A 25,000-nucleotide genomic window follows, 5' to 3' on the forward strand; every position below is an offset into this window, starting at 1 on the left:
GTGATCATTTACTTTGTTTCCTTGTTTCACAATAAGGATACTTTGGGATGATCTCCAACTATTTCCCTAAAGATAAGCAGTAGTGGTAGTACTAGATAAGAGATTGTTCCTGCTGAGCTCTCTCAGTCTTTGTTGGTGACCAGTGGCTGAGATACCAGCTGCACGTTTATCACTTCATATGAAAGTATTTATTCTTTTGGGAAATTGTATTCTGTTTCTGTAAGTCTCCAAGATTGTGACTGACAAAGACACAATTATTTTGACTCATTCTTTGTTTCATGGAACTTATTTTAATAAGAATAACCATGTCTGCCAGTTTTAGGTTGTTCATTATCATTTTGTCAACAGTCAAAATGCTTTCATTTTATAAGAAGGAAATAGTATAGAATGGTTCTAATTATTACTGTTATTACCGTTTCATTGTTAATTTTGTTATTGATCATTTTTTGGCAGTTGTTGCTACAGTTAGCATTGAAGCTTGAGTCTCAAGTGATCCCCAGCTCTTATACTCTAGGTTTATTTAACTAAATCCAATAGTCTGTATTTGTTTCCTGTGTTTATTCACATTGCATTTTAATAGTACAGCTTATCATTTAAATTACGTATATTCATGTTATTTATTATTTTTATATTATTTATATATAACTTATATCCATACAGACAACACAATGTGGAGGACCGCCTTAGCAGTGGGAGTAACAAGTGCCTTGTGGGCTGCAGGGAAGCAAGGCCTCAAGGTCTTTGATATTTTGATACCATCACTAAATGGATTACAGCTTGCCTCAGTTGCTGCTGGCATCTACATTACTGCAGGAGGTTACTACACACTTTGGCTTGCTTATAATACATTACCTAGGGATATTACGTAAGTTAGCTCTGGATTATTCCCGTTGATTTTTGTAGAACATAATTTTGTGGTTATATATTCATAGTTCCTATATCATACATAAAAAAAAAATTGTTTTAACTGAAAAGAAATAAAGGAAATTGATATGATGATCCAAAATGAAATATTTCTCTTTCAGGGCAGCATGGAGGTATGTACAGTGTCACATAAAACTGAAAACTGCATCCTTTAGGAATATCAGCATCCCAAAGATGTTCATGGAAAATGTTAGAAAAAATCCCAATAAAGTAGCACTCATCTTTGAAGATCAAAAGTGGACGTTTGCTCAGGTAATACTTCATCAGTGTAATTATTTAAATATAAATAATGTATTCCACACTTCCAATATGTAACAGTTGATTTAGATCTTATTATAATTCCTTTAATTATTATTATATGATTATTATCATAGGTCATTGCCACCCAACAGGTTTATATTTATCTCACTAAAAAGATGAGGATATTTATTTTTTTGTTGAAAACTTTCTGCTGCAAGATGAGGATAGGTATTCCTCTTCAATCAGTAATTATTTCTGGATTTTCTTTTGTTTTCAAGTAAGGAAGAAAAAGACAAATATTTACAAATATATTATACATTGTTAGAGATTTAAGATCAAAGAAATATCCCACCTGATAAGGATTTCTCAAACCTATCCTATGTTATACTTTATTAGATTTATTTAGCTAGTTACACAGGGATAGCTTGATTCTGTCTGCCTTTTTCCAAATTGAATAGTTTTGGAACAACACACTGAATAAATGACAATCACTAAATTCAATTTAATATTCAAACTATGAATAAAAAAGAGATGAGAATAGATATATATATATATATTTTTTTTTTTTTATTATTATTATTATTATTATTATTATTATTATTGTTATACCTCTTACTGCTAACATTATTGCAGGAATTCATAGCAATTAAGCTATGGTATGATAGGCCCAGAAAAAGTTATGTTCATCCAGTGATTATGTGTTAATGTTTTTTGTCTCCCATTTTTGCATGTCTATAGATTGATGAGTACAGCAACCGTGTGGGTAACTTCATGATTAAGCAAGGTTTCAAACACGGGGATGTTGTTGCACTTTACATGTGGAACCGGCCGGAATATGTATGCACATGGCTTGGTTGTGCAAAGGTGAGATGAGAAGGGTTTTGTATCTTTGTTTTATCTTATTTTCTTGTCAATTTGTTATTTAATCATTTTCTACAAATTGATTGTGTGAAAATGATGATTGTGATATTTCTAATGACAGGAATTTTGAGGAAGTTGTCATCTGATTATTTATTTTTATTTGTTTATATATATATTATTATTTTTTTTTTTTTTCCTTCTTTTTTTTTTGTCAGTCAGTTTAATATATAATGAAAATATGAATTTCAACATTTACTTTCAGGTAGGCGTGGTTCCAGCTCTGATTAACTTCAACCTGCTGAACGATGCACTCATCCACTCCATCAAGGTGGCAGAATCAAAAGCACTTATATGTGGATGGGAAATGCAAGAAGGTACAAAGGATATTCTTGAATAGCTTGATCTTTTTTCCTCTGACCATTTTTTGGAATAGACAATCTTTTAAGAATTGTCACATTTGAATTATATCAATTCGCATTGTGATATTTAGCTTGTAATAAAAATACACAGATATTCCTTTTTTTTCTCTCTCTCTTTTTTTTTTTCTTTTTCATTTTTCTTTTCTTTTAATGTTATTCAAACATTTCAGCTGTGAAGGAAGTGCAAGACCAACTTGCATTACCAATCTTTGTATCAGGATTAGGAAATGAAAAACCCTCATTGACAGGTAAGTTATTCATCAATGAATGTCTTTCACAATTTTCTACAGCATTCATAAATTTGGATGTGTCCCCCATTAAGGTCTATACAGAAAGCTTGTGAGGTCTACTGTTTTTTTTTTTTTTTTTCTATTTCTTTCTTTCTTTTTTCTTTCTTTCTTTCTTTCTTTCTTTCTTTCTTTCTTTCTTTCTTTCTTTCTTTCTTTTTTCAATGTTTTTCTTCTACTTCTTCCTCCCTCTTGAAATTTGACACTTTTTCTAAACATCATTTGTACAAACAGTAAAGCTAACTTTTGATACTTTTATTATTGTCAAAACCTCATTTGTACAATTCGAAATGTTAAGGTTGAATTAGATATTTTTTACTAATGTCTAAAAGTACAGTACTTATTAATCCATATTAATTACAGATTTGCTCACTATTTTCAAAGTGTCAATAAGTAGTCTGTAAGGTTAATGATACTGACAATTTATAAGCAACTTGATGTTAACTTCATATACAGTATTAAAGATTTGCCAAACATTCTGGCAAACCTAAGATTACATGAACTTCTTGTTCTTCTAACTGTATTACATCGTCAGGAGTCATAACTGAGATGCTGAGGATTATAAATTATACAGGTTTGTTGAAGTTTAACTGAGAACTGCATATCGGTAATCAGTTTTCTTAAGAATGTTGGGAAACTTTTAATTAGGTTCACCTAACATAATCATTAGATATACATACAATGTACCCAAAGATGTAGGTTTTCAATTTAGTTTAATTATTTTTAATTATTTATATCCTAATTTATGTATTAGACCAAGCATTTTCATTTTGAAGTAACATATTTAGTATGAAGAATCATATTTTTTTCAGATGTCAAATGTCTGGATTCTCTGTTGAATCAATCAAATCCAACACCTCCGCCTCAGATCGACAATGTTGATATAAAGGATAAACTCATATATATTTACACATCTGGCACTACTGGTTTACCAAAGGCAGCTGTCATCAAACATTCCAGGTATGTTTATCACTAGAGGATATAACACAGGAGAGTATATAAATACCTCATCAATTTACTTCATACTTGTACCCACACTGTAAACTTTTATAAGATATTTACTTATATGTTTCATGTTTTGTATTCTATAGGTACCTTTTCTTCTGTGCTGCAGTCCATTACATGGTTGGCTTAAGTGAAGATGAGGTTATATATAACCCACTACCTTTATACCATACTGCTGGAGGTATGGTTGGCATGGGGCAGGTCAGTGTTAAGAAATATTTTGTGTATCAAGACTGTCATTGTTATATACATACCTGTTATATGTGCATATTTGATTTTGAATTGAATATAAAATTAGGTATCTGTATGGAGTGCTAAACCACAATTTCAAGAATAGTTTCTAATGTATATTTGCTGCAGGTCCTGCTGTTCAATAACACTGCAGTTATTCGACGCAAGTTTTCTAAATCACAATATTGGATTGAAGCCAAGAAGCATGGTTGCACAGTAAGTTTTCTATTAAAGATGTCTATTTTTTTCAAATTATAGTTTTTGGGTCATGTTTCTTAACATGTTCATGTGCATCATATAAATGTTTATGTTTTGAAAAAAAATGAAAATATTATAAGGAAGAAGTGCATACTGTTGTATGACAGTATCTGTTTTATTATAATGACTGTGTCCCTCTTTGAAAATTAGAATTTAAAAAAAAGGCAGTTAGGTGTCACATATTTTGTTATTACTTCCATACTTCCCTTATCACTCTGAAAATAATATGTTGCCAGTTAAGAATAGACTAGAATGACATGCTAAGATTACCATAGAGAAATCATGAGGGGAGGTCAACTTTAGTCTTTAGAAGGAAACCTTGTTTTTACTAATTGAATCCATTACTAAGACATCTACACAACTAAACTGAAACATAGAGATACACATATTTTTGATATCTGACAAAATTATTATTGTGTTTGTAATTTCCTTCCCAGGTGGGTCAGTATGTAGGAGAACTGTGCCGCTATCTTCTTACCAACTCCCCTCATCCAGAAGAGAAACAACATAAGGTATGTCCTTTCTTTGTTATTCTTTGTCTTGTTATGCTCATTGGATGTTACTAAGAAAGGCAAAAACAAAAATTATTCTACCATTGTAAGGCCATGCATTTATCCTGCTGGCAGCAGGTACACCCACTGTCCACTGTGGATTTGTTTTGTTGATTTTATTAATGAATATCTTTACAGGCACTTAGTTACCAAGAGAGTCAGTTACTAGGCTTAGTTGATCTCACTTGTTTACTCCATGCCCTGAATAGTAACTAATAAAGTTTTTATTTCAATTACTGTTACTTTTGTTATCAACTTTATTATTATTATGAATATATGTATTGTTAGTATTAGCATTAATGTATTATTGTTGTAAAGCTATTAACAATAATAAGGGTTGACTAATAAGAATAAGAACTACAAAAATTTAGATATTGGGATAAACAGATGAGATCAATAAGCCTAATACTTGTATTTGTTTTTTTCATGATGAGTGCTTTCTGTATTATATGCGTGTAAACAAAATTGACAACACAAAACCACAGTTTATTTTGTTAATAAACACTGTTAACAATGCTAATGTTGTTGTTGTTGTTGTTGTTTTTTTCCCCTTGCTTTCAGACCATTCATTGATTCTTTCTGCCATTTATCTCCAACTTTTGACTACTTTTACCATTTTTGATTGTTAGATTAGATGAATAAGAATCTGCAAACTTTCATAAATCAGAATGAAAGCATCAGATTTGTTTCATGCTAGAAATTGTTTTGCATGATCTTTTATTATTTGAAAGTAATTTGTGTAATACAAAAATAAGTATTTTTGTGCTGAACTATGTAAAGCAATTTCAGAAGTCAGCTACAGCACATGAGAGGGTAGTGGCATCATCGCTAGGTTTCATCTTTCTGTGGCTGATAGATGCATGTCATTATCTTCAACTGCCATCATTTACATTACATTTCCTCTCCTGGCCTAGTGTGTTTGCTAAGAATATAGCAATTGCAAACTCTCATTAATTTCAGATGCTGATTTTTGTGACACAATTCATAATAAGTCATGTAGTATGTAGTTTATAGAGATTAGACAAAAGGAGAAGCAGTTTTATTGGATTAAATCCAAATTCACAAAATCCTAATTCACACTTATGAATATTGCAGGTAAAGGTAATGTTTGGCAATGGTGTAAGAGAAAACATTTGGGAAGAATTCTCAACAAGGTTCAACATACCTTGCATTGCTGAGTTTTATGGAGCAACAGAAGGAATTGCAAATTTAAGTAAGTTAAGCAGTTTACAAGTTCTGATGCACAACTATACAGCATTCCTTCATTTTTTTTGAGCTATGAAGAAAAAAATCATCTTTGAGAGGTCAGTCTTACTTTTGCTATCTTCATCATTACACAAGTGAAATGAAAATATTAACTCATGCTTTCAGTTAACATGGAAGGTAAACACGGTGCCTGTGGCTTCCTGTCAGTCCTGGTCCCTAGTGCCATACCTGTGTACCTTGTCAAGATTGATGAGGAGACTGGTGAGCCTTTGAGGGATAAAAATGGACTTTGTGTTGTGTGCAAACCAGGTAGAGTATCTTCTTCTCCTGCTCCTCCTTTTTCCCCCACTTTTTTCTTTCTTTCTTTCTTTCTTTTTCCTTTCTTCTCTTTTTTAAATCCTGCAATATACTTTGCAACTACCCATTGATCTAGTTTTCATATCAGATGCATAATAAATCTGAGAGTTATATTAACTTTAAAGTAAGTCATTTAATGGTTACAGGTGAACAAGGAGAACTTGTAGGTATCATCAAGAAAGAACATCCATTCCGTGAGTTTCATGGTTATGCAGATGAAGCAGCTACAAAGAAGAAGATACTAAGGAATGTGCTGAAGCCAGGAGACACAGCCTTTAAATCAGGTATCATTGAGTTTTGAAGTTTATGCATGAAACTTGTTTTAGATATTACATGATATAATTTTGTTGCTTCAGTCTAAGAAAAGGATAGAGGTCATAGACACTTCTCCCTTTTTAGTATTATTATTATTATGTAAATATTTATGATGTAGTTATAATCCTCATTGTGAATGTTTAGGAAATGGCTTTTGCCTTGTTACTCACACTTCATCTGATATTTTTTTTATTTATTTTTGTGCATGTTAGATTTAGAAAAAAAAAATTCCTCCAAATTTCTTCACTAACATTTCTTGTTTGATACCTTTTGATAAAAGATAGTTAGATAGATAGACTTTTTAGATTTCCCATTCAGAACATTGTGATTCATAATGCAAGAACAGAAATTAAAATAGTAAATAGTTTTAAGAAAAAAATAGTTAGGATATCAAATCTGTTTATGCTTGCATGGGGTAATCTTAAGGAAAACATTTCTTAGAAACAAAAGAAAAAATAGAATATCAAAAGAAAGATAAAATTTAACAAAACACTTCTCTAAACCTTTTAGAATTAACAGTCATGGACTAGTTGAACCCTCACATTAAATCTTTTAGAAAAATAAGATACAATAAAAGCAAAATCATATTGATAGTCAAAGCATAGTTAGTAGTGTGGAATTCATTATCTAATCTCATTTTTACCAACAGGTGACATCCTTGTTCAGGACAAATTTGGCTATCTCTACTTCATGGACCGAACAGGGGACACTTTCCGCTGGCGTGGAGAAAATGTCTCCACTACAGAAGTCGAAGGAGTAGTATTGAAGGCCACAGACCACAAGGATTCTGTTGTGTATGGTGTTGAGGTTGGTTACAGAATTTACATTTATTAGTTCGTCTAATGAACATATAATCTTTGTACAGAGAAGATAGAAGTACACACAATCCTGAACACATCAGGAAATAAGGAGACACTCAGATAGACAAACACACCATATATGAACGTGTCTATATTTTTGTACATAAAAATTTAGTATTAGTGTCACAGATGTCTCACCTTGCAATTTAGCTGTGAAGTAATTCTCTGGTTTAGCAAATCATACTTTCAAGCATAGTGGCAATTCATGTAGTATTTATATAACTTCGTCCAGTAATATGATTGTTTTTATTGTTCCACATTTTACAGTGTATATTTTTTTTTTTTTTTTTTTTTTCTTAGGTCCCAGGAGCAGAGGGGAGAGCTGGAATGGCAGCTATTGTTGATCCAGAAAGAGAGATTGACTTAGAAGATTTCTTAAAGAAGATTAAGAAATCTGTGCCACCATATGCTCTGCCTTTGTTCCTCAGGCTCCTTGATCATATTTCTGCAACAGGTGAGTTTCCCTCTGCCGTGCACTTACAAACACTTCTGAAGAACCACTAAAAGCTAAAGATATATAAGTTCACAGTTGTAAATTTTTGCTTTTGTGTCTCACTTTAAACATAACAGTTAAGAAATGGGATCCTATCATATACTTGGGAACAACATTCAGTTGCTGTTAATATGTAACCATAAAAAATTATAACATGGTGCATTCATATGAATATTTGTATTCCTTTTATATAATTGAAAGAAAATATTCTCTTTTCTTTTTTTTCATCTCTTCTTTTCTGTCTTTCTTTCTTTTTTCAGCTTATAAAAAGAATCTTGAAGTCCCCAACACAAATTTACTTCTCACTTATAAAAAGAATTTTGAAGTCCCCAACACAAATTTACTGTCATTGAGAAGGGATGTAAAAAGGAAAATGAAATTTTGCCTTATTATAGAGAGCAAAAAGTCTAAAAGATAGTGACAGTCATTCAGAAAAGGAACAGTATCAAAGACAATATGGATACTTCCTTTTTTTCATTTTAGTAACAACTTGACAAATAAATTATGATATAGTGATCAGAAATTTATTTTTCCGCTTTCTTTATCTCTCATAGAAAGATAGAGTATATATTTCACTGTATATTCTTTGTAAAAAGGTTGTTGTTTTATTAGTAAAGAGTCTTTGTAGCTTAGCAATATTATTTTTCTAATGGTACAATATATTTTTATGTACTCAATAAATTTATTTTCATGATATGTTTCCAGTGGTTGATTTGTATATTAGTAAATATTACTATAATTCTGACTAGCTTAATAAAAGTAATTATGTGACAGCTAATATTTTATGCTGGCAACAACAGAGACTCTGCAATTAATCTTGTTAGGTATTTTGAGGGCCTGGAGACCCTGAAAAAAAAGGGTTGAGAATAAGAGAATTAGGTAATCACACGAGTTAAAAGCTGTTGCAAAATTTTGAAATGTCAGTTCTTAGCCATCTTTTTTGTTTTCAAAGTACAAGTTTTAGTTAATTCATGGTCATTTGTTAGGTTAATTACATGAAAGAAGCATTACTTTTATAATTTTCTAAAACGTATTTTTTTCTTTGTTTATTATCAGGGACTTTTAAGCTGAAGAAATTGGAGTTACAGAAGGAAGGATATAACCTCGACATAATCAAGGATTCCCTCTATTTCCTAGACAGTAAGCAGGGTAAATATGTGCCTCTTGACAAAGACCTTTTTGAAAAAATAAAGAATTGTCAAGTTGGTCTTTAAGCCCATATGAATTGGGACTCAGGAAGTGCCAGCAATCCCAGAGCCATATTTTTTAATAAGCCTTAATAAGATCCAGGAATCCTAAGACCTTTTTTTTGTTGAATTTAGTATATGAAGGTACACTGTTCCTTGTTGCATTTCTGTTCCTTCACCATAAAATATGCAAGCTAGCCTTCAGAGAAAATGAACTGAGGTCTCATTACTCTTTAAGATTATCTTGTTATTATACAATCTGGCTGTTGAGAGTAAGAATATGAAAATATTTAATTTAGGACATTTTTAATGTTTATGATATTTATCAATAACTATATTTCTTTAGTGTCAGAAGTAGTCTCACGAATTGAAGGCAGTGCTGCTGAAGTTAGTCTACAAACCAAATATTACTATTACAACAGATATTTTCTAACTAATACATCCAAAGAATCATGCCAAAATGTTGTGTAAAGGATGTGCCATAGTTTTAGCTTCTATTATACCATACCCAGTTTGACAAGACCAAGGATTTCATATATTTTTAAATATAGCTGTATTGAAATAATATATTTAACTTTATTGAGTGTAAGTTTGTTTATACTCAAATCTTAGGAAGGGAACAAGTCAGATTCTGGTTTTATGTATATTGTACGCTATTTAAAAAAAGTATGAAGAATATATATGAAATCTTTTATTTACATATCAGAAATATCAGATGTACTGCTGCATTTATGTTTTCAGCAAGTCATTTGACCTTAGCATTTATTATAATAATGCTATAATACTAGTGTATAAACTTTTGAGACTGCAGAAAAAGAAAGTTATCAGTTTTGTTCATGCCCTCACAGTAGTTCATATAATATTTGCTTGTAAAGAAAATATTCAGTTCAAATATTATGCATTCAGAATCTTCTGATAAAGACTTTGTATGTCAACACTGTATAGATTTGACTGCTTTATTTATATATTTGATAGAACTGTTTTCACCATACTGTAGAATACAACTGACGTAAAATGTGTATACCTCCCACTTGTCCACTGTTGATGATGCCTCAGTAAATGCTCAATAACCACAACCTGGGGTACTCATAGTTCAGGTCAAATCATGTGTTTGGTCAGGTAGAACACTTGTAAACCAAAGGAATTGTGAACTGAATTGACAGTATATTTTGAATTAACTGAAATATCATAATGAATTCCATGAAGTAGTTCATAAAAGTTCTACAGACAAGCAAGAGGTTATTTCAAATGATAGAATGTAATGTATGTTCAGATGCCTTAAACTGAAATTAAATGCAATAATATGCTTCCATTGAAAGTCACTTACATTATAAGGAAAAATATTGTTAACTTTATATATAATTGTGCTTGCACTTGCATGTATACATGTGTTCATCATGCACTTTTGCTTTTGTGTATGTGTGCATAAAATATTAAAAGGAAAATAAGTGTTTTAGCTTGAATAGGTGCTAGTAGTACATGAGTCTTTGCAATAGATGTCCAGAAGTTATTATGTGTTACCATTATATCCCAAAGTAATTTTAATTTGTTTCTTGTCATTTTGAGTACAAAAGAAGGTGCCTTTTTCATTCCTGTGTTATAGAATTTAATCAAAGAAGGTACTGATGAGTAACAGAATTCTGGTCATTTTGTATCCAAAGTGGTTGTGTTACTTTTGCCGATGAACAAGAAGCTGCCTCTTTATTTTATAAAGTCATAGAGTTGCATACAATTGACTAAAGGCATTTTTATGATATGTAAAGTTAAAAATTCCTGATTTGCCTTAACTTTAACTTTGTTTTATGTTGTAGGTAATTCTGAATTTTGTGACTATATTGCATTTTATGCCAGTTATTATTCAAGATTTTTTATAATGCTTACTATAATTCAAAAAAAAATACTTTTACTTCTAAAGATGTAATGTATTTGATTATTTGTTTAGATATGCATCCCCCTCCCTTTTTCTTATGTGTCTGTCTGTCCATCTGTGCCTGTTCCTGTGTGTCATTGATCACACATAATAAGAATAAGAGTGTTATAAATTATTATGTATGATTCAAACATACTGTGAGTTTTGTAGTGTGATATTTTTCTTTCTATTCATTTTTTTAAGAACATTGATAAATGCATTTTTATTGTAGGAATTTGCAATGTAATGAAGTACACTTGTAAACCATCTGTTGATTTTGATTATGAAAAGTTTATATACAATCTTGTATAAACAAGTTAATTAAATTTAGATTCTAAAAGTATTGAATTGTATTCTTAATTTTTTTCTATGATAATATATGATTGTGGTAACAAGATATTTCATTTATCTATTTTTAATAACTTGTGTATTTACTCTTTAAATATGAAAATGTCCAAGTTATAGATATGTAAAAAAAAATGTAAATCATGTTTATTAATATGCCTAACACCTTTTTTATAACATACATGTTAAGAAATATTTTTTCCTTTTCACATACAAGAAATAAATATTCTAAAATCTGCAACTATGACGGATTGTATTTATATGAAAGTTTTTGGCCTAGTTTTTTTAATCTCTACGTTAGTTGTGCAATGGAATTAGTGTATTTTTATCTTTGCTTTTATTCTCAATTTTTTTTCCAATTTTATTTCCACCATTCATTAATTCATTTATGCAATTCAAGATTACTTCAAGTCAATATTCTTAATTTTAGTGTATTTGCTGCCAATTTTTTGCTTATATGTTTATTTTGTTAAAATATGATTGATTGTAGTTGTTCATTTCTTTACAGCATACCAGCTATTTTTTTTTTTTTTTCCTGTATTTTTCATTTTACTCATATTTCTGTCTGCGCAATCATTTCAACACATATTCCATATTGGTTGTACAGTTGATATTGTGAACAGCGATAGTAACACAGACAGAAGATGCTTTTTTATGTCTTTAGCTATCTATATTTTAGACTTTTTATGTCTTCCACTTTTGTGATTGATTTAAGAAAATAAATATTCAGAGCTTTCTCCCCATTTTATTTTACTCCAATTTCTTTCTCTGGAAAATTAGTAACAATATAAAAAAATGATGTTCATTCATGTGGACATTCAAACTTAAATGAATATCTGTGCAAGCACCACAGGTTAGCAATCAATTTGTGAACATAATAACAACTATTCCTTTATGGAGTAAATGTAATTATTTTAGGTTTTCTAAACCACATGTAGTTTGCAAAAAATGGTTCTACTAAAAACAGGAAAGTTGTAGCTGGGGATTTTTATGTAAGTTCCATTACTAATAAATATAAAGATGTATTATACAGCTAAAGTGAGAAGTTTTACATTTTTACTTTATCACCAACAGCAAGATACTGCTGCATTTTTTACATTTACCCTGAAGATACATCCGAAAACTCCCGCATGTCTGATACATGTAGAGACACAAAAGAGCTAGCAGTATTATACCCCTCTCCCTCGACTGCATGCAAGCACATGGTAAGAATCTAGAGTCTAGACAAATCAAACTGTTACCTTTGATAGGAGGGGCTTCCTATATCAATTAACTTTTTTCAGGTTATTTGCCTATTTAGTTTCGTCAACATGTCATTACAATTTCTTAATCATCTCTACTTGATATGAAAGGAATCCAGAAGGATGAAGAAGTGTCCCCTATAACTTTTTCATTTTCTATGAACACAATGAAGCTTTCGTTTTCTTTGAATACCTTCCTACAACGGGATACTATTTTATATACTCACAAATTGAGTTCTTTGAATTATGAATGATATGGAAGAAACTTGATTTCATGATTATGTTAATAGGTATTGAGGTGATTCTGATAAATAAAAACTTGAAAAATCGTACAATCTTTAACTCATAGGGGTTACTAATATCCATTTGTCTCAGGGGTTACTAATATATCTTTGTGAGTAGGATTACGTCAAAAGCACAGAAAGTATAATGATGAAACACAACAGGTGGCATATCTGTGGGGCAAGAACAAGTCTATTATATTTATTGCCCTTCCCTTGGGGCACCGACCCCTTTATTCCCGGCGGTGGACTGGGTGATTTACGTGAGAGGGGTGCATAATAGTAATTCTGGGGTGGCAAAGAAAAATCTAAAGTTAAAATCTGAATCAGTTTTAATCTAGTAAGAACGCCCAAATATATGTCATTCAATGTCATGAAATAAGCTCACTATCTTGCAAACAAAAAAAATCCACATTCCCTATTTAAACAGCTATACTCCATTTTTAAATGCCCTGGGAAACACACTCAAGGGTTCGTTTCGAAAGTTTCTTTGCGTTTTAGAAACAGGCCAGCGCGAAAGCCTCCAGCTCGGATTCGCGGATTCCCGGATTCGCGGATTCGCGGATTCGCGGATTCCCACCCACGAACGCAGGAACCAAAACACCCCTGGGGCCGAGCCTTCGCGGAGCCAGAGGTCGGACTTTCAGGACTTTCACCTGAGGTAGTAATGACGTAAAGGGAGGTTGTCTGACGGTCAGGCAAAGATGTGGTGCTGGAAGTAGAGACAGAGTTTTAAATGTAGTATTTCTGTGTTTATTTGGAATTGTTGCTCTATTAAGCAGTAAAAGTAAATGTTCTTGGGTAAAGAAAGGCTGTGGGAAGAAAAACCCTTCCTATCATATTCCATAGTAAAGTGGGCAATTTTGCAGTTTCACACGGCTTAATAGTGCAAAGTAAATTTTGCCTGTATTTGAACGAATGACCGAAAATAAGACTTTTCATCCGTGGCATTGCCTTCAAATGCCAATAATAGTAGAGTTGTGTAACACGTGAGATAAACCGTAACTTGATAGGTGAGGTGCTACATATTTGGAAGACTTTGCACATTTGCTACAGTCCCTGAGCCATTTAGTGTGGGTTTTTCTACCTGTTAGCGCTCCCTGTAAACTCTGGCAAGGCAGAATTTGCAAACCTCTTTGGTAATTTGTCATCAAAGAAGGAGACAGCCCAAGCTCAGCCTTGCCAGAACATATGTGGTGGAAATATGGCATTTGCAGAGCATTTGCAGAGCACAATGTACGGGGTTGGTGTGGATGGCTGACTTTGTGCCTCTATTTGGTTGGCCTTCAGACAGATTTTCAGAAAGTTTTTTAATGCACCACTTTATTTATTTAGCACAACATTTTCCACAGCACATATTTTTCCAATAAAAGTTAATGTACTAGTATCAGATAATTAAATTTATAGTAATATTTTGAACATGATATATCAATATAAAAATATATGTCCTTATTTTAACATTTAAAATTTGATAACTTATTTAGTGAATTAATTATAATTTAGTATCTTTATCTCTTTAACTCATTGCTTAGAGATTATATAGGGTTCACATCATGGCTGACTAAGTTGTAGCTCTGAGTGACATGTTATTCATATCATGGCCAACTTGGTCAACTGCTCATTTACATCATATTACAATGCTGTGTGCATTACATTATATGCTGTTATAAGGAACCCTCATGTCCACACCACATACCCTGGAGCATTGCCTGAGGAAGAATGGGATGTGTAATGCTATGATTGGCTATTGTTTTGTTTAAAGGGCAAATTTTAGCACATAAATAATTCACCTGCTATGCCTGGAAGATGTCAAACATGGCAATTTCTTGCTGCTAATGTGAACTTGTAAGTAACCTTCACTCTTGTTTACGTGATCAGTCTCCTTGTGTCAATGACTCACATTGTCTTTTGGCGCACTGTCAGTGTGACTCTTTTGAAGTATGACACACAAATGGGAAGTACTGAAGCCATGGCAGGAGCAGCCTTGTATATCACTGTCTACAATCTCTTATTTCATAAAAACAAGATTTGCAAAAATTGGTGATATTTTTTCCATCTTGTTCACAGACTGTAACATACCGTATTTATAGAAATGGCCTCTAATGCACATAATTAGGCCACTACAGATTTGATCTAGCTACTAAAATACATATCATGCATCTCTGAATATGTGAAAACATTAAAAGCACATATAAAAAGAATCACATCACTTTGTTGGTGCAGACAACAAGTGCTACACATCAGATGCTTCTGAAAAGGGCCCCAGAGGCAAACCCAGTTAGCCACATATACTCTCCAGAGTGGAAGCCAAGTGAACCCTATATTCTTCCAGAGGCACTATCATTTTGATAGTTCTTAGTAATTACAAATTATGATTATAAAGAAAACTTGGAATAGAAGATGACTATTTTTAAGAAAAAAAATTGTAGACCAGCATCAGTAGCAATGTTGTCGTGTAAGAATGTTGCTTTATCCTTTGGCAAGGCTCCCAACCTATAATGTTGAAAACAGAGAAAGGGTAACAGCAGCTAGAGGGAGTTTATTAGCATAACATAACAAATTACCATTTTTTAAATTTCTTTATTGGTGTCAGAATGCATTAATTCAAATATTTTTTCAGGTAACCATAGGACAAGATTTGCTGAATGCGATCCAGAATGGCAGGCATAACCAAGAAATTCATTGGTAAGAAACCATAATATCATTAAGTTAAAATCTTTTATTTTATAGAGTACTTATGTGAATTACTTTTTTCAGTTTAAATGGTTTAAATAAAAAAGCAAAACATACTAAATATGCATTAATCTTTATGGTAAGATACTTAAATGATTAATTATTACATTACATACCATTGTTGTCTATTCTTTGGTGGTTTATCATATTTTTTATTGAATTCACTGAACTTTTGTTTTCTATGATATGATAAAATGTAAAATGAGTATTGATGATAATCAGATAAGAAGGCATTGCCCACATCCATTATTATCTGTGGACAGAGTATGAATGTTAAGATTATGTTTTATTAGAGCACATGCAAAATATTGTCATAATTATTTGTAAGTTCTCTTATCATATTTGTGCTAAGTTATGAGTTGTGTTTTATGTATTGTCATTAAACTATGGAAGATCATTCAACAAAACTTGTTCTTTTCCCAGTGAATATTATGGGGTACAAGCAGTAGGACTGACATTGCTTTATGTGATTTCAAGGGAGAAGCAACATCTAATATACATTTAGTATAGGTCTTTTTTCAGGTTCTTTTTCAGATTTAGAAAATTCATGCCAGTTACCCCCAACAATTCAAATTCTACAATAAGAAGGTACCAGCAATTTTCAGCATATGGAATGTGAATAAGTTATGGAGAACGTTGCTCCATTTTAGTTCTAGGAACAGTAAAACTAATCCAAGCATATTCCAACAGGTGAGGACAGAAGAGGAAAAAGAATGCACTTAGATGGATAAATTTAGAGATGTTCAAGATTTACATGTATCTCACCAAGATATATTCCAAGATTCTAGCATGGATCAACTATCTCTGACTGAGTATTCAGAAGGATGTTCAAGGCCACACAATGCACTAGCAACACATCAAGCCCACCAACCTCTTCAAAAGAATCATTTTGTGCCATTTACCCATGAGACGCATAGTTTTATACAGCCATTAACACTGCCACAGTCACCTGAATTTGTGCAACCCAATATTAATTCTTCACAACCTTCACTTTATAGTAATGATACTGATCAAGCAGTTCTTGATACAAACAACAGTACTCAGGTCTGTGACAGTAATGTATTACATGGTACCAGGCTTATATCAAATCCTACAATTGATTTGAAAAATGGCTTGACAGGAAATGAAGTGGACAATATTTCAAAACAAGAGTCTGCTGGACAAGAACAGTGGAAGAAAAATATTAGAAAGAAAATGAAAAATCTAGGGAAGAGTTATACAACACAGAATGGGAAGAAAGTAGGTGCTAAAATTTTCAAGTCAATTAACCAGTGTTGCTATCAACAGTGCTTCAAGACCTTAGGTTTAAAGAATCAGGAAAATATATTTACCTCATTTTGGAATATGGGTAACTGGAACAAACAAACAAAGTTCATCTGGGAACATACAGAGATTAAAACTAAAGCCAGGAAAACATTAGATAGGTCATCAAGACGAGTCCATACCAGACATTTTTTCCTGCCAGATTGTTCAGGAAATAAGGTTAAAGTTTGTAAATCTGTCTTTCTTTCTTTACTTCAGATCTCTAATGGTCGTTTAAGTTACTCTCTCAGCAAGAAACTTGTTGCTGTAAATGATGAAGAGCCTCAAGATAAGAGAGGGTCACAGATTCCCTCAAATAAGACTCCTGCACAAGCTGTAAGAGATGCAGAAGAATATATACAATCAACATCATATTATAGCATAAAAAAAGATTCTGGTGCTAAAATGCTTATTGTTCCACAGGGAGTAACAATTAGAAAATTATATGCTGCATATCAAAGAAAGTTTGTGGAATCTGGTAAATTAGTTATCAGTCTGAAATTGTTCAGGAAGCTCCTGCCACCTATCTTGAAAAAAGATGCCTTAAATATGCCCTTAATATTTAGCAAGCAAATAGGTGAATCATCTTGCATAGGTTATAACAAGTGTCCAGCTAACAAGACAGTGATAATGAAGGAAGGAGTGACAGTGTGGAGTGAAAAAGGAACTTGTGTAGAAAAGCTTTCAAGGAATGAGACTGATACAAAACAAAGTGTAACAGTTATTCAGGGTACAAAAGATGTAGAATTAAATACACATTCCATAATGCATAATGAAAGTTATTTATCATCAACAAATAATTCTGCCAGAAAATCTAATCTGAAACTGTGGAAACGCAATATTTCAAAGGACCTTAGAGACAGAGGGAAAAGCTACATGTCCTCATCTGGAAAGATAAACTGGGGAAAAGAGTTTTTACCACAATATTCTTGTTGTGTAAGTAAATGTCATGTGGCTTTCCCAGTTGAGCAGCAAGAAACTCTTTTCAAGAAGTATTGGGCCTTGGCCTCTTGGAATTTACAGACTAAATTCCTATGGGACCACATACAAGTTGTTCAGAAAAAGGTCAACACATCCAAAAGTGATGATTCACGTCGTATTCACACCAGGATATTTTTTCTTACAAATAATGATGGTGAAAAAAGAAAAGTATGCAAGATTCTTTTCTGCGCAACACTCCAGGTATCTAATGGCAGAGTTTCTCGTGCAGTTTGCTCAAAAATAGTTGATTCTTCTCTGCCTCCTGAAGATAAAAGGGGTAAAAGTACCCCACAGAACAAGACAACCAGAGAAAATGTTTTATTTGCTTTGGATCACATTGACCAGTTGTTGCAGCATAATAGCTGTCTTCAGTCTATCTCCAGAAAGTGTAGTCTATTAAATAATATAAGTAAAAAGAAAGCCCATGATATGTACAGGAATTCTTGTTTCGAATATGGAAAGAAACCTCTTTCTTATACTGTGTATTGTCGTATATTACGTGAAGATGCTTACTGTCCTGTTGAAAACACTAATTCAAGAGAGAACGTAAATAGTTGTACTTGATTCTATTTTTTATATTGATTTTATGAAAAGTCAATATTAAGAATTTTTTTTCATTAGGTTCTTACTTTATTAGTCCTAACATTTGTCTACATTTATATGATGTTTGTAAAATTGTAAGTATAAACTTTTTATGTGGAAACCTGAATTTTTATGTTTTGTTCTATATCCTTGTCATTCATTGGACAACTTGATCATGAGACAATTATTTATGGCAGTCAGTCATATTTTAGAAGCAGTCCCCCAAAACTTGAAAGACAATGGAAAGAGGCTAAACCCAAACCCTGTTCCTAATTCTATAACCATATAAAGTTTTCCCGATACTGACCAGGAAAACTGACATAAAGGTTAAAGGTTAAATATTTCCAAAAAGGACAATTAATGCCTTAACATTACAGACTGCTTACATGACTTAGGGAAGCATATCTTTTATATATGGCAGTCTCATTATTATGCAAACAAGCAAGAGTTTGGAGAGTTGATCATTAGTTGTAGAATTATAAAAAGGTAAGAAACATGTCTATATATCTTATTGTAACCTATTGTAATAGGATACATCAGTACTGTATTTTTTTCGAAATCATTGCACTTTTGTTTATATTCTTGGCATTGAAAAATATATACCCTTAAAAAGAAAAATCAACAAACCAGGAAGATATACTTGATAGGTTGCATTAGTTCAAATTCTTGATCAGACCAGTTTCATATTTCTCAATATAGTGTATTTTATTTCAAGCTCATTTCCCTCCTTATCCCACGCTCATTGTTGTCGTGGGGGGGAGGGGTGCTTAGGAGACAGAGACTGGAGCCCAATGAAGGGGATGACCCCTACCTTAGACCTCAGCCCTTGCCTCAACTAATTTTGCATGGTCAAGTCTTCTCCCTGTTTCCTTTTCCTTCTCTTCTTCATACTCTCCTTCTGTCCTCTTCCTAAGGTGTGAGAGCCATACCAAAAGGATGAAAGGCTGTTTTGTGTCAGGCATGAACGGCCTCCGGGATCCACCCAGATCATTACTCAACCTACACCCTTTCTTCTCTCCTAACATCCTCCACTCTATCCCCTACTGCACAGTATTATTCATTCTCTACCCCCAGCCCTCTTATTACTACTCTTAATCCTTATTGTTCTCCTCCCAACAGTACTACATCTCTCCATACCACACCATCTACCTCCTTCCCTTATTCTTCTACTGCTTCCACTTCTGCACACCTTTTGAGTACCCTTTTTGGCCTAGCCAAGTGGGATCAATTCTTTGTGATTCCCCCTACAGCCCTGTATTTTGACAATACCCTTCTCTTCCAATAATGTCCCCCAAAACAAGTAGGCAGTTTCCTTTTATAGTCATTCCCATCATTCATGCTTTGTCACAATTACATCAGAATCCCAAGCTCTTGCACTATCTACTCTGACTGACCTCACTGGCAAACCTATTCTTGCCCAACCTCACTCCTTCTTTAATACTTGTACCAGAACTGTTTCCCTGATTGATTGTCCTGTCTACAACAAGGACTGGTCAGACTGTGAGAACAACTTGTTCTCAGATTCAAAGTAGGCCTCACTCTACATGAGGCCAGATAAGAAGCGTACTGATGAGGTTTTTCTCTTTCTTAAATATTCCAAAACTGTACTTTTCTCTGCTCCCCTCCCATATTCTCAAGAGGTCTCTATCTCTTCCCTCTACCCTGAATCATCTCTACTCTGTCTCTCCCCCAGTCATATTCCTTTTCCAGTCTACATCCAGATACTCTAGTCTCTACCACTTCCCCAGTGCCTATCCTCACTCTAACTGTCACACCAGACAATCTAAACATTCCGCCTCATAATCTCTTACCACATCCTCTCCTACACCCATCTCTCCCTCTGCCTCTTGGACATCTATTCCTTCATCTTTTCCATGTAAGAAAACCTTTCTCAGACCTCCCCACCCAACTCCACTCCAGAAACTCTTGAAGACATCCACAACTTCCTAAGCATGATCCAAGAGAATGCTCCACTCCCTCATCCACCTTCCAGTCCCCCTATTCCTATTTGCTCTACATTCAAAGTATTTGCTGATATCCATCCTCCTCTTCCTCAAGTTCCCCCTACCCCTATTCCTCCCACTCTCACAAAAAAATCCCCATCCTCTCCTCCATGTGCATTACCATTCCCCTTTATCCTTACCACTGCCACCTGGATGCTCATGTGACTCCCTTATGTCACAACAATGTCCTTTCCCAGATCCTTCCCCTCCTGAAATTCACCACCTTCCCCTGTTCCCTTATCTCATTCTCTGGATTCTTCTCCTACTTCTCAACTACTGTTTCTACTCGTATTTGATTGTTTCATAATGGCTCTTTTGCAGTTTTTCTCATACAATGTTACTCTCCCCTTCCTCAGACACATACTCTCCATTTGATCTGATCACCCTATACCGTTAACCCTAATACCCACTGTATTTCATTTGCTCCCCCTCTATACCCTTTTCAGTATCGTTCTATCCTACAGCGCTCTACAACCTTTGACGTCTTTCATATCTTATCCTGATCCTTAGCTCATTTCCACCCTTTTTTCCACAATACTTTATTGTAGTGCTATATGACCTTTGATATCTATTACTTTTATGTCTTCTAACCATTAACCATTAAAGCTCATTTTCTAAGAATTATTAACAAAATTAAAGTTGAGAATCATAAATTTTGTCATAGTAGCAAACTACATTACAGAACCAGGTATCGCAACCAATATGTTTTGTGAATGAATTATCATTTGCTTTAGATGAATGAATTATCATTTGTTTTAGATGCTATAAAATTACCCAAGATTTAATTGCAGGGGAGCACTTCACACAGATCTAGAAATATTCAGTTTGACAGTAGCTGTCATGTATTATTATACATATGTAGTCACAGTAGAAGCCAATAATTATACATTGAGTATAGATAAAATGGGTCTATAAACAACTTTGTAGGGCTTCCTATTTTCTAACTTTTTTTTTTTATAGTTATTATTCAAATTTCTAAATAGAACAGAAGCATCTCTTTTGTTTATCAGCCCATGTCCTTAATCATTCTTTAATGATTCACACCAGTGGGATTCAACCAGCCTTTGCAAAATTTACTAGTTTTAACTATATTAAGCCCCAATTTGCTCATTGTTTGAAACCTAATGTATGATTTATTACCTTGATCTGATCTTTCAGGTGGTGTAGGGCCCTCATAACTACTCTTACTTCACTCAATAATTGGAATTCAGGGAAATAGAACAGCGAAGGGAAGTACAGGAAAACACACGAATATGCCAAAGAAATATACATAGGTAGATAGATTTAGATATGGATATAGATATAGATACAGATATGTATATTTATGCTTATACATATACATATGCATAAACATAAATTGAATATCAGAAATCAACTGCAAGGGTGGATGAACCAAAACAAAACTATTCTACTTGTTCCGAACAGGAATGTAAAATGAGCATAGGGACCCAATTGGTAACCCAAATTCTACTTCTTTAATTTCAACCAGAGCTGCTTCCAGTTATATGAGTAAGATATGCTATGTATGGGGTAAAAGCTAACATTTTTTACTTACATGCTCACAGCATATTGACATTATAAGAATTCATAAATGAAGGGTAACTGCATTTTCTCTGGTGGACCTGAAGAAGTTTGCTATATGTTCTAGTAACAATTTATGTTACAGATATCGGTGCTAACCTGACAGATGAAATGTACCAAGGTGTTTACCATGGTAGCAAAAAGCATGAGCCTGACTTGGAGCTTGTGCTTAAGCGAGCATGGGAGGGTGGATTAACTAAGATGATTATTACTGGCACAAGTCTCTCTGACTCCAAGACTGCACTGGAACTTGCCAAGACAAACAGTAAGTACACTGAAGGCCACACATATTAATGGGATACAAAAGATAAAAAAAAGAAATGGGAATTATATCTGAATGTAAGCCATTTAAGTCAAATTTTATCATGACAGTAAATAACAACCGAAATCTATAGGTATCTGAGAGAAGTCCCAAATATCCACAATTTACAGACCTTTGGTAAAACTGTATCTGCAGATAGGCATTAATAGAATAACAGTAGCTTCCATCAGTTCAATTTAAATATTCTCTTGATGCCAAAAATTAAATGGAACACACCTTTTGTAGTTTAAAATAAAAGTATAGAATTGAGTTCCAGTTGCTTTATTTCTTATGTTTGTGTAATATTTAATATCTATTTTCTTTATATCAACAGATAATCTATACAGCACAGTTGGCTGTCACCCAACTCGCTGTGGAGAATTTGAAAAGGATGACACAACACCAGAAACATATTTGGAAAACTTACTGCAATTAGCACTAGATAACAGAGACAAGGTTGTGGCCATTGGGGAGTGTGGGTTAGATTATGACCGCACTCAGTTTTGCGCTCCAGATATTCAGAGAAAGTAAGTTTATTTTAACCCATTTGCCCCGGATTTATGTTGTGTCCCCTGTATATTTTGTGAATGTTGTTACATACAGATGGCTCCACATGTGCTCAGCCAGTCTACCAGTAGCCCTAGTGACCAATCCTGATTTCCTCATTCCTTGAATTGGTGGGAAAATGTTTTTTTTTTAATTAATACAGCTAATAGCAATACTGTTATTATTGTTATGATGTTATGATTATTAAATTGTTATTAAAATCTCAATTACATCTAAGACAATGAAATAATGCAAAAGACATGGGCATGGCATCTATTCTTAACCCATTAGTCGCAGATGACATCATATGCATGCAATGTGTGTAGTATTTTAGTTTATTAATTGTGTTTACACATAGATGGCTGTACAGATACTTTGTCATCAATGAATCAACTATTAGTCCACGCTATCTTACCTGTTTGCACTTTTTCTTTATTTTCATAAAGATTGTCTTCTATTTTTTATTGTTATTAGTATTTCTATAGCAGCATCATAGTAATCATTATTTCAATAATAATGATAAATAAATAAATAAATACATAAATAATAGTAGTACCAGCATTAATAGCACTAGAAAAAAGACATCCTGAAAAGTCAAGGAATGGCATAATCAATGAGGTCACTAGCTCTACTAATTGACTACTTGGAAGCTGAGCCTGTGTGAAGAAATTTGTGTGAAACAAATTTCACACACATAAAAGAGTGGACAGTTTGAAAACTGCAATCAAGGGGGTTGAAGTAATATTTTATAGCATATACCTGAGGATTGTCAGTTGTATTTACATAATTCAGGATATATCCCAGTATTTTGAGGGAATTCCATTTTCTGATCATCTTTTTTATCATGTATAAGCAAGAGGCTGACTGCCACGATAGTCTGGTGGGTACAGCACTGGACTCCAACCCTCATGGTCCCAAGTTCAATTCCCCATCATGGCAGTCATAAAAATGACTGCGCTTTACTGCTGGCTTGAGCCTGATCTCACGGCAAGAAAACGACATATCGCCTAGAGAAGTCAGACGCGGGTGTCGTAGGGGAAGTCATGTGGAAGGGTGCCTTTAAGGCAATTTTTCTTGAAATTGTATCATTGATAGTCTTTCAGAGTACCTCAGACAAACAAATTTGTTTACAATGTACCATTGTTCACTTCACATATCATGTCCTTCTTGTCACACAGTTTATTCTATACACATATTTGTAAACAAAAGTAATGTTAATCATAAACCAATAGTAGACAAAATGTTAATAGGATATCACAGTGTTGATTAACGAATGCCAAAGACAGTTTTAGGCAATAAGTCAAGATGATAAACCCTGACTTGGGCCTAGTTCCATTATTATAATCTTGAAAATAATTTGGGAAGTTCTGTATGCTTGGAGTTGCCATATTTTGATAAATTCTATTTTAATGTAATATTTTGTAATATTCACCATAGTGGTCTCCATTCACTTTTTATAGAAATTACCAATTAGATGGCTTGCAAGGCATTGTCTGTACAAATTTTAAATAACATTTATAAAAAGAATAAAGAATGAAGAGGACTCTGATAAAGGGATTACCTCTAAACAATGACCTTAGAAAACTGTATGACTCTTCAAGAGCTTATTTTTCTTTCCTTTTTGGTCCTTTTTTGCAGATATTTTGAAGAACAAATCAGTTTGGCGGAAGTAACTGGCCTGCCTATGTTTTTGCACTGCCGTAATTCTGCTGCAGACTTGGTGAAAATCCTTTCCAGTCACAGGGAAAATATTAAAGGTGGAGTTGTTCACTCTTTTGATGGAACCAAAGAGGAGGCACAACAGATCATGGACTTAGATTTGTATATTGGTTTAAATGGATGGTGAGGGTGTGTGTTTGTTTTATTGTATTTTTGTGATGAACAAAGTAAATGCATTTCTTCTGAAATTCATTATTGATTAATTAAATAGTCATAAACAGAAGCAGAGGATGTTTTGATCCACCAGTATTCATACTCCAGTTGATAATGGCTTTTATAATT

At 33.3% G+C, this 25,000-nt stretch overlaps 2 protein-coding genes across 9 annotated transcripts in view; both read left to right on the forward strand.

Moving 5' to 3' along the window:
• LOC125028164 (long-chain fatty acid transport protein 4-like) overlaps positions 1-12,184 on the forward strand; it is a 17,003-nt gene extending 4,819 nt beyond the window's left edge. For 2 of the 4 annotated variants that reach the window (XM_047617531.1, XM_047617532.1), the window contains exons 2-16: positions 661-865; positions 1,026-1,176; positions 1,903-2,028; positions 2,288-2,399; positions 2,615-2,692; positions 3,544-3,691; positions 3,823-3,937; positions 4,097-4,183; positions 4,663-4,737; positions 5,872-5,989; positions 6,148-6,291; positions 6,486-6,623; positions 7,304-7,461; positions 7,815-7,968; positions 9,064-12,184. In XM_047617531.1, the coding sequence (XP_047473487.1) occupies positions 669-865; positions 1,026-1,176; positions 1,903-2,028; positions 2,288-2,399; positions 2,615-2,692; positions 3,544-3,691; positions 3,823-3,937; positions 4,097-4,183; positions 4,663-4,737; positions 5,872-5,989; positions 6,148-6,291; positions 6,486-6,623; positions 7,304-7,461; positions 7,815-7,968; positions 9,064-9,221 (1,959 nt within the window). In that variant the 5' untranslated portion in view covers positions 661-668 and the 3' untranslated portion in view covers positions 9,222-12,184. Of the gene's footprint in view, positions 220-660; positions 866-1,025; positions 1,177-1,902; positions 2,029-2,287; positions 2,400-2,614; positions 2,693-3,543; positions 3,692-3,822; positions 3,938-4,096; positions 4,184-4,662; positions 4,738-5,871; positions 5,990-6,147; positions 6,292-6,485; positions 6,624-7,303; positions 7,462-7,814; positions 7,969-9,063 lie in introns of all 4 variants that reach the window. The other 2 variants (XM_047617529.1, XM_047617530.1) reach the window with 2 other exon arrangements.
• A 1,293-nt stretch (positions 12,185-13,477) lies between these two features.
• Positions 13,478-25,000, forward strand: part of LOC125028195 (deoxyribonuclease TATDN1-like) — a 12,442-nt gene continuing 919 nt past the window's right edge. The window contains exons 1-5 of one of the 5 annotated variants that reach the window (XM_047617585.1): positions 13,531-13,631; positions 15,591-15,655; positions 22,238-22,417; positions 22,788-22,980; positions 24,638-24,841. In XM_047617585.1, coding sequence (XP_047473541.1) covers positions 15,616-15,655; positions 22,238-22,417; positions 22,788-22,980; positions 24,638-24,841 — 617 coding nt within the window. In that variant the 5' untranslated portion in view covers positions 13,531-13,631; positions 15,591-15,615. The other 4 variants (XM_047617584.1, XM_047617580.1, XM_047617581.1 and 1 more) reach the window with 4 other exon arrangements.

Source organism: Penaeus chinensis, chromosome 8, assembly GCF_019202785.1.
Source record: "Penaeus chinensis breed Huanghai No. 1 chromosome 8, ASM1920278v2, whole genome shotgun sequence".
NCBI lineage: Eukaryota > Metazoa > Arthropoda > Malacostraca > Decapoda > Penaeidae > Penaeus > Penaeus chinensis.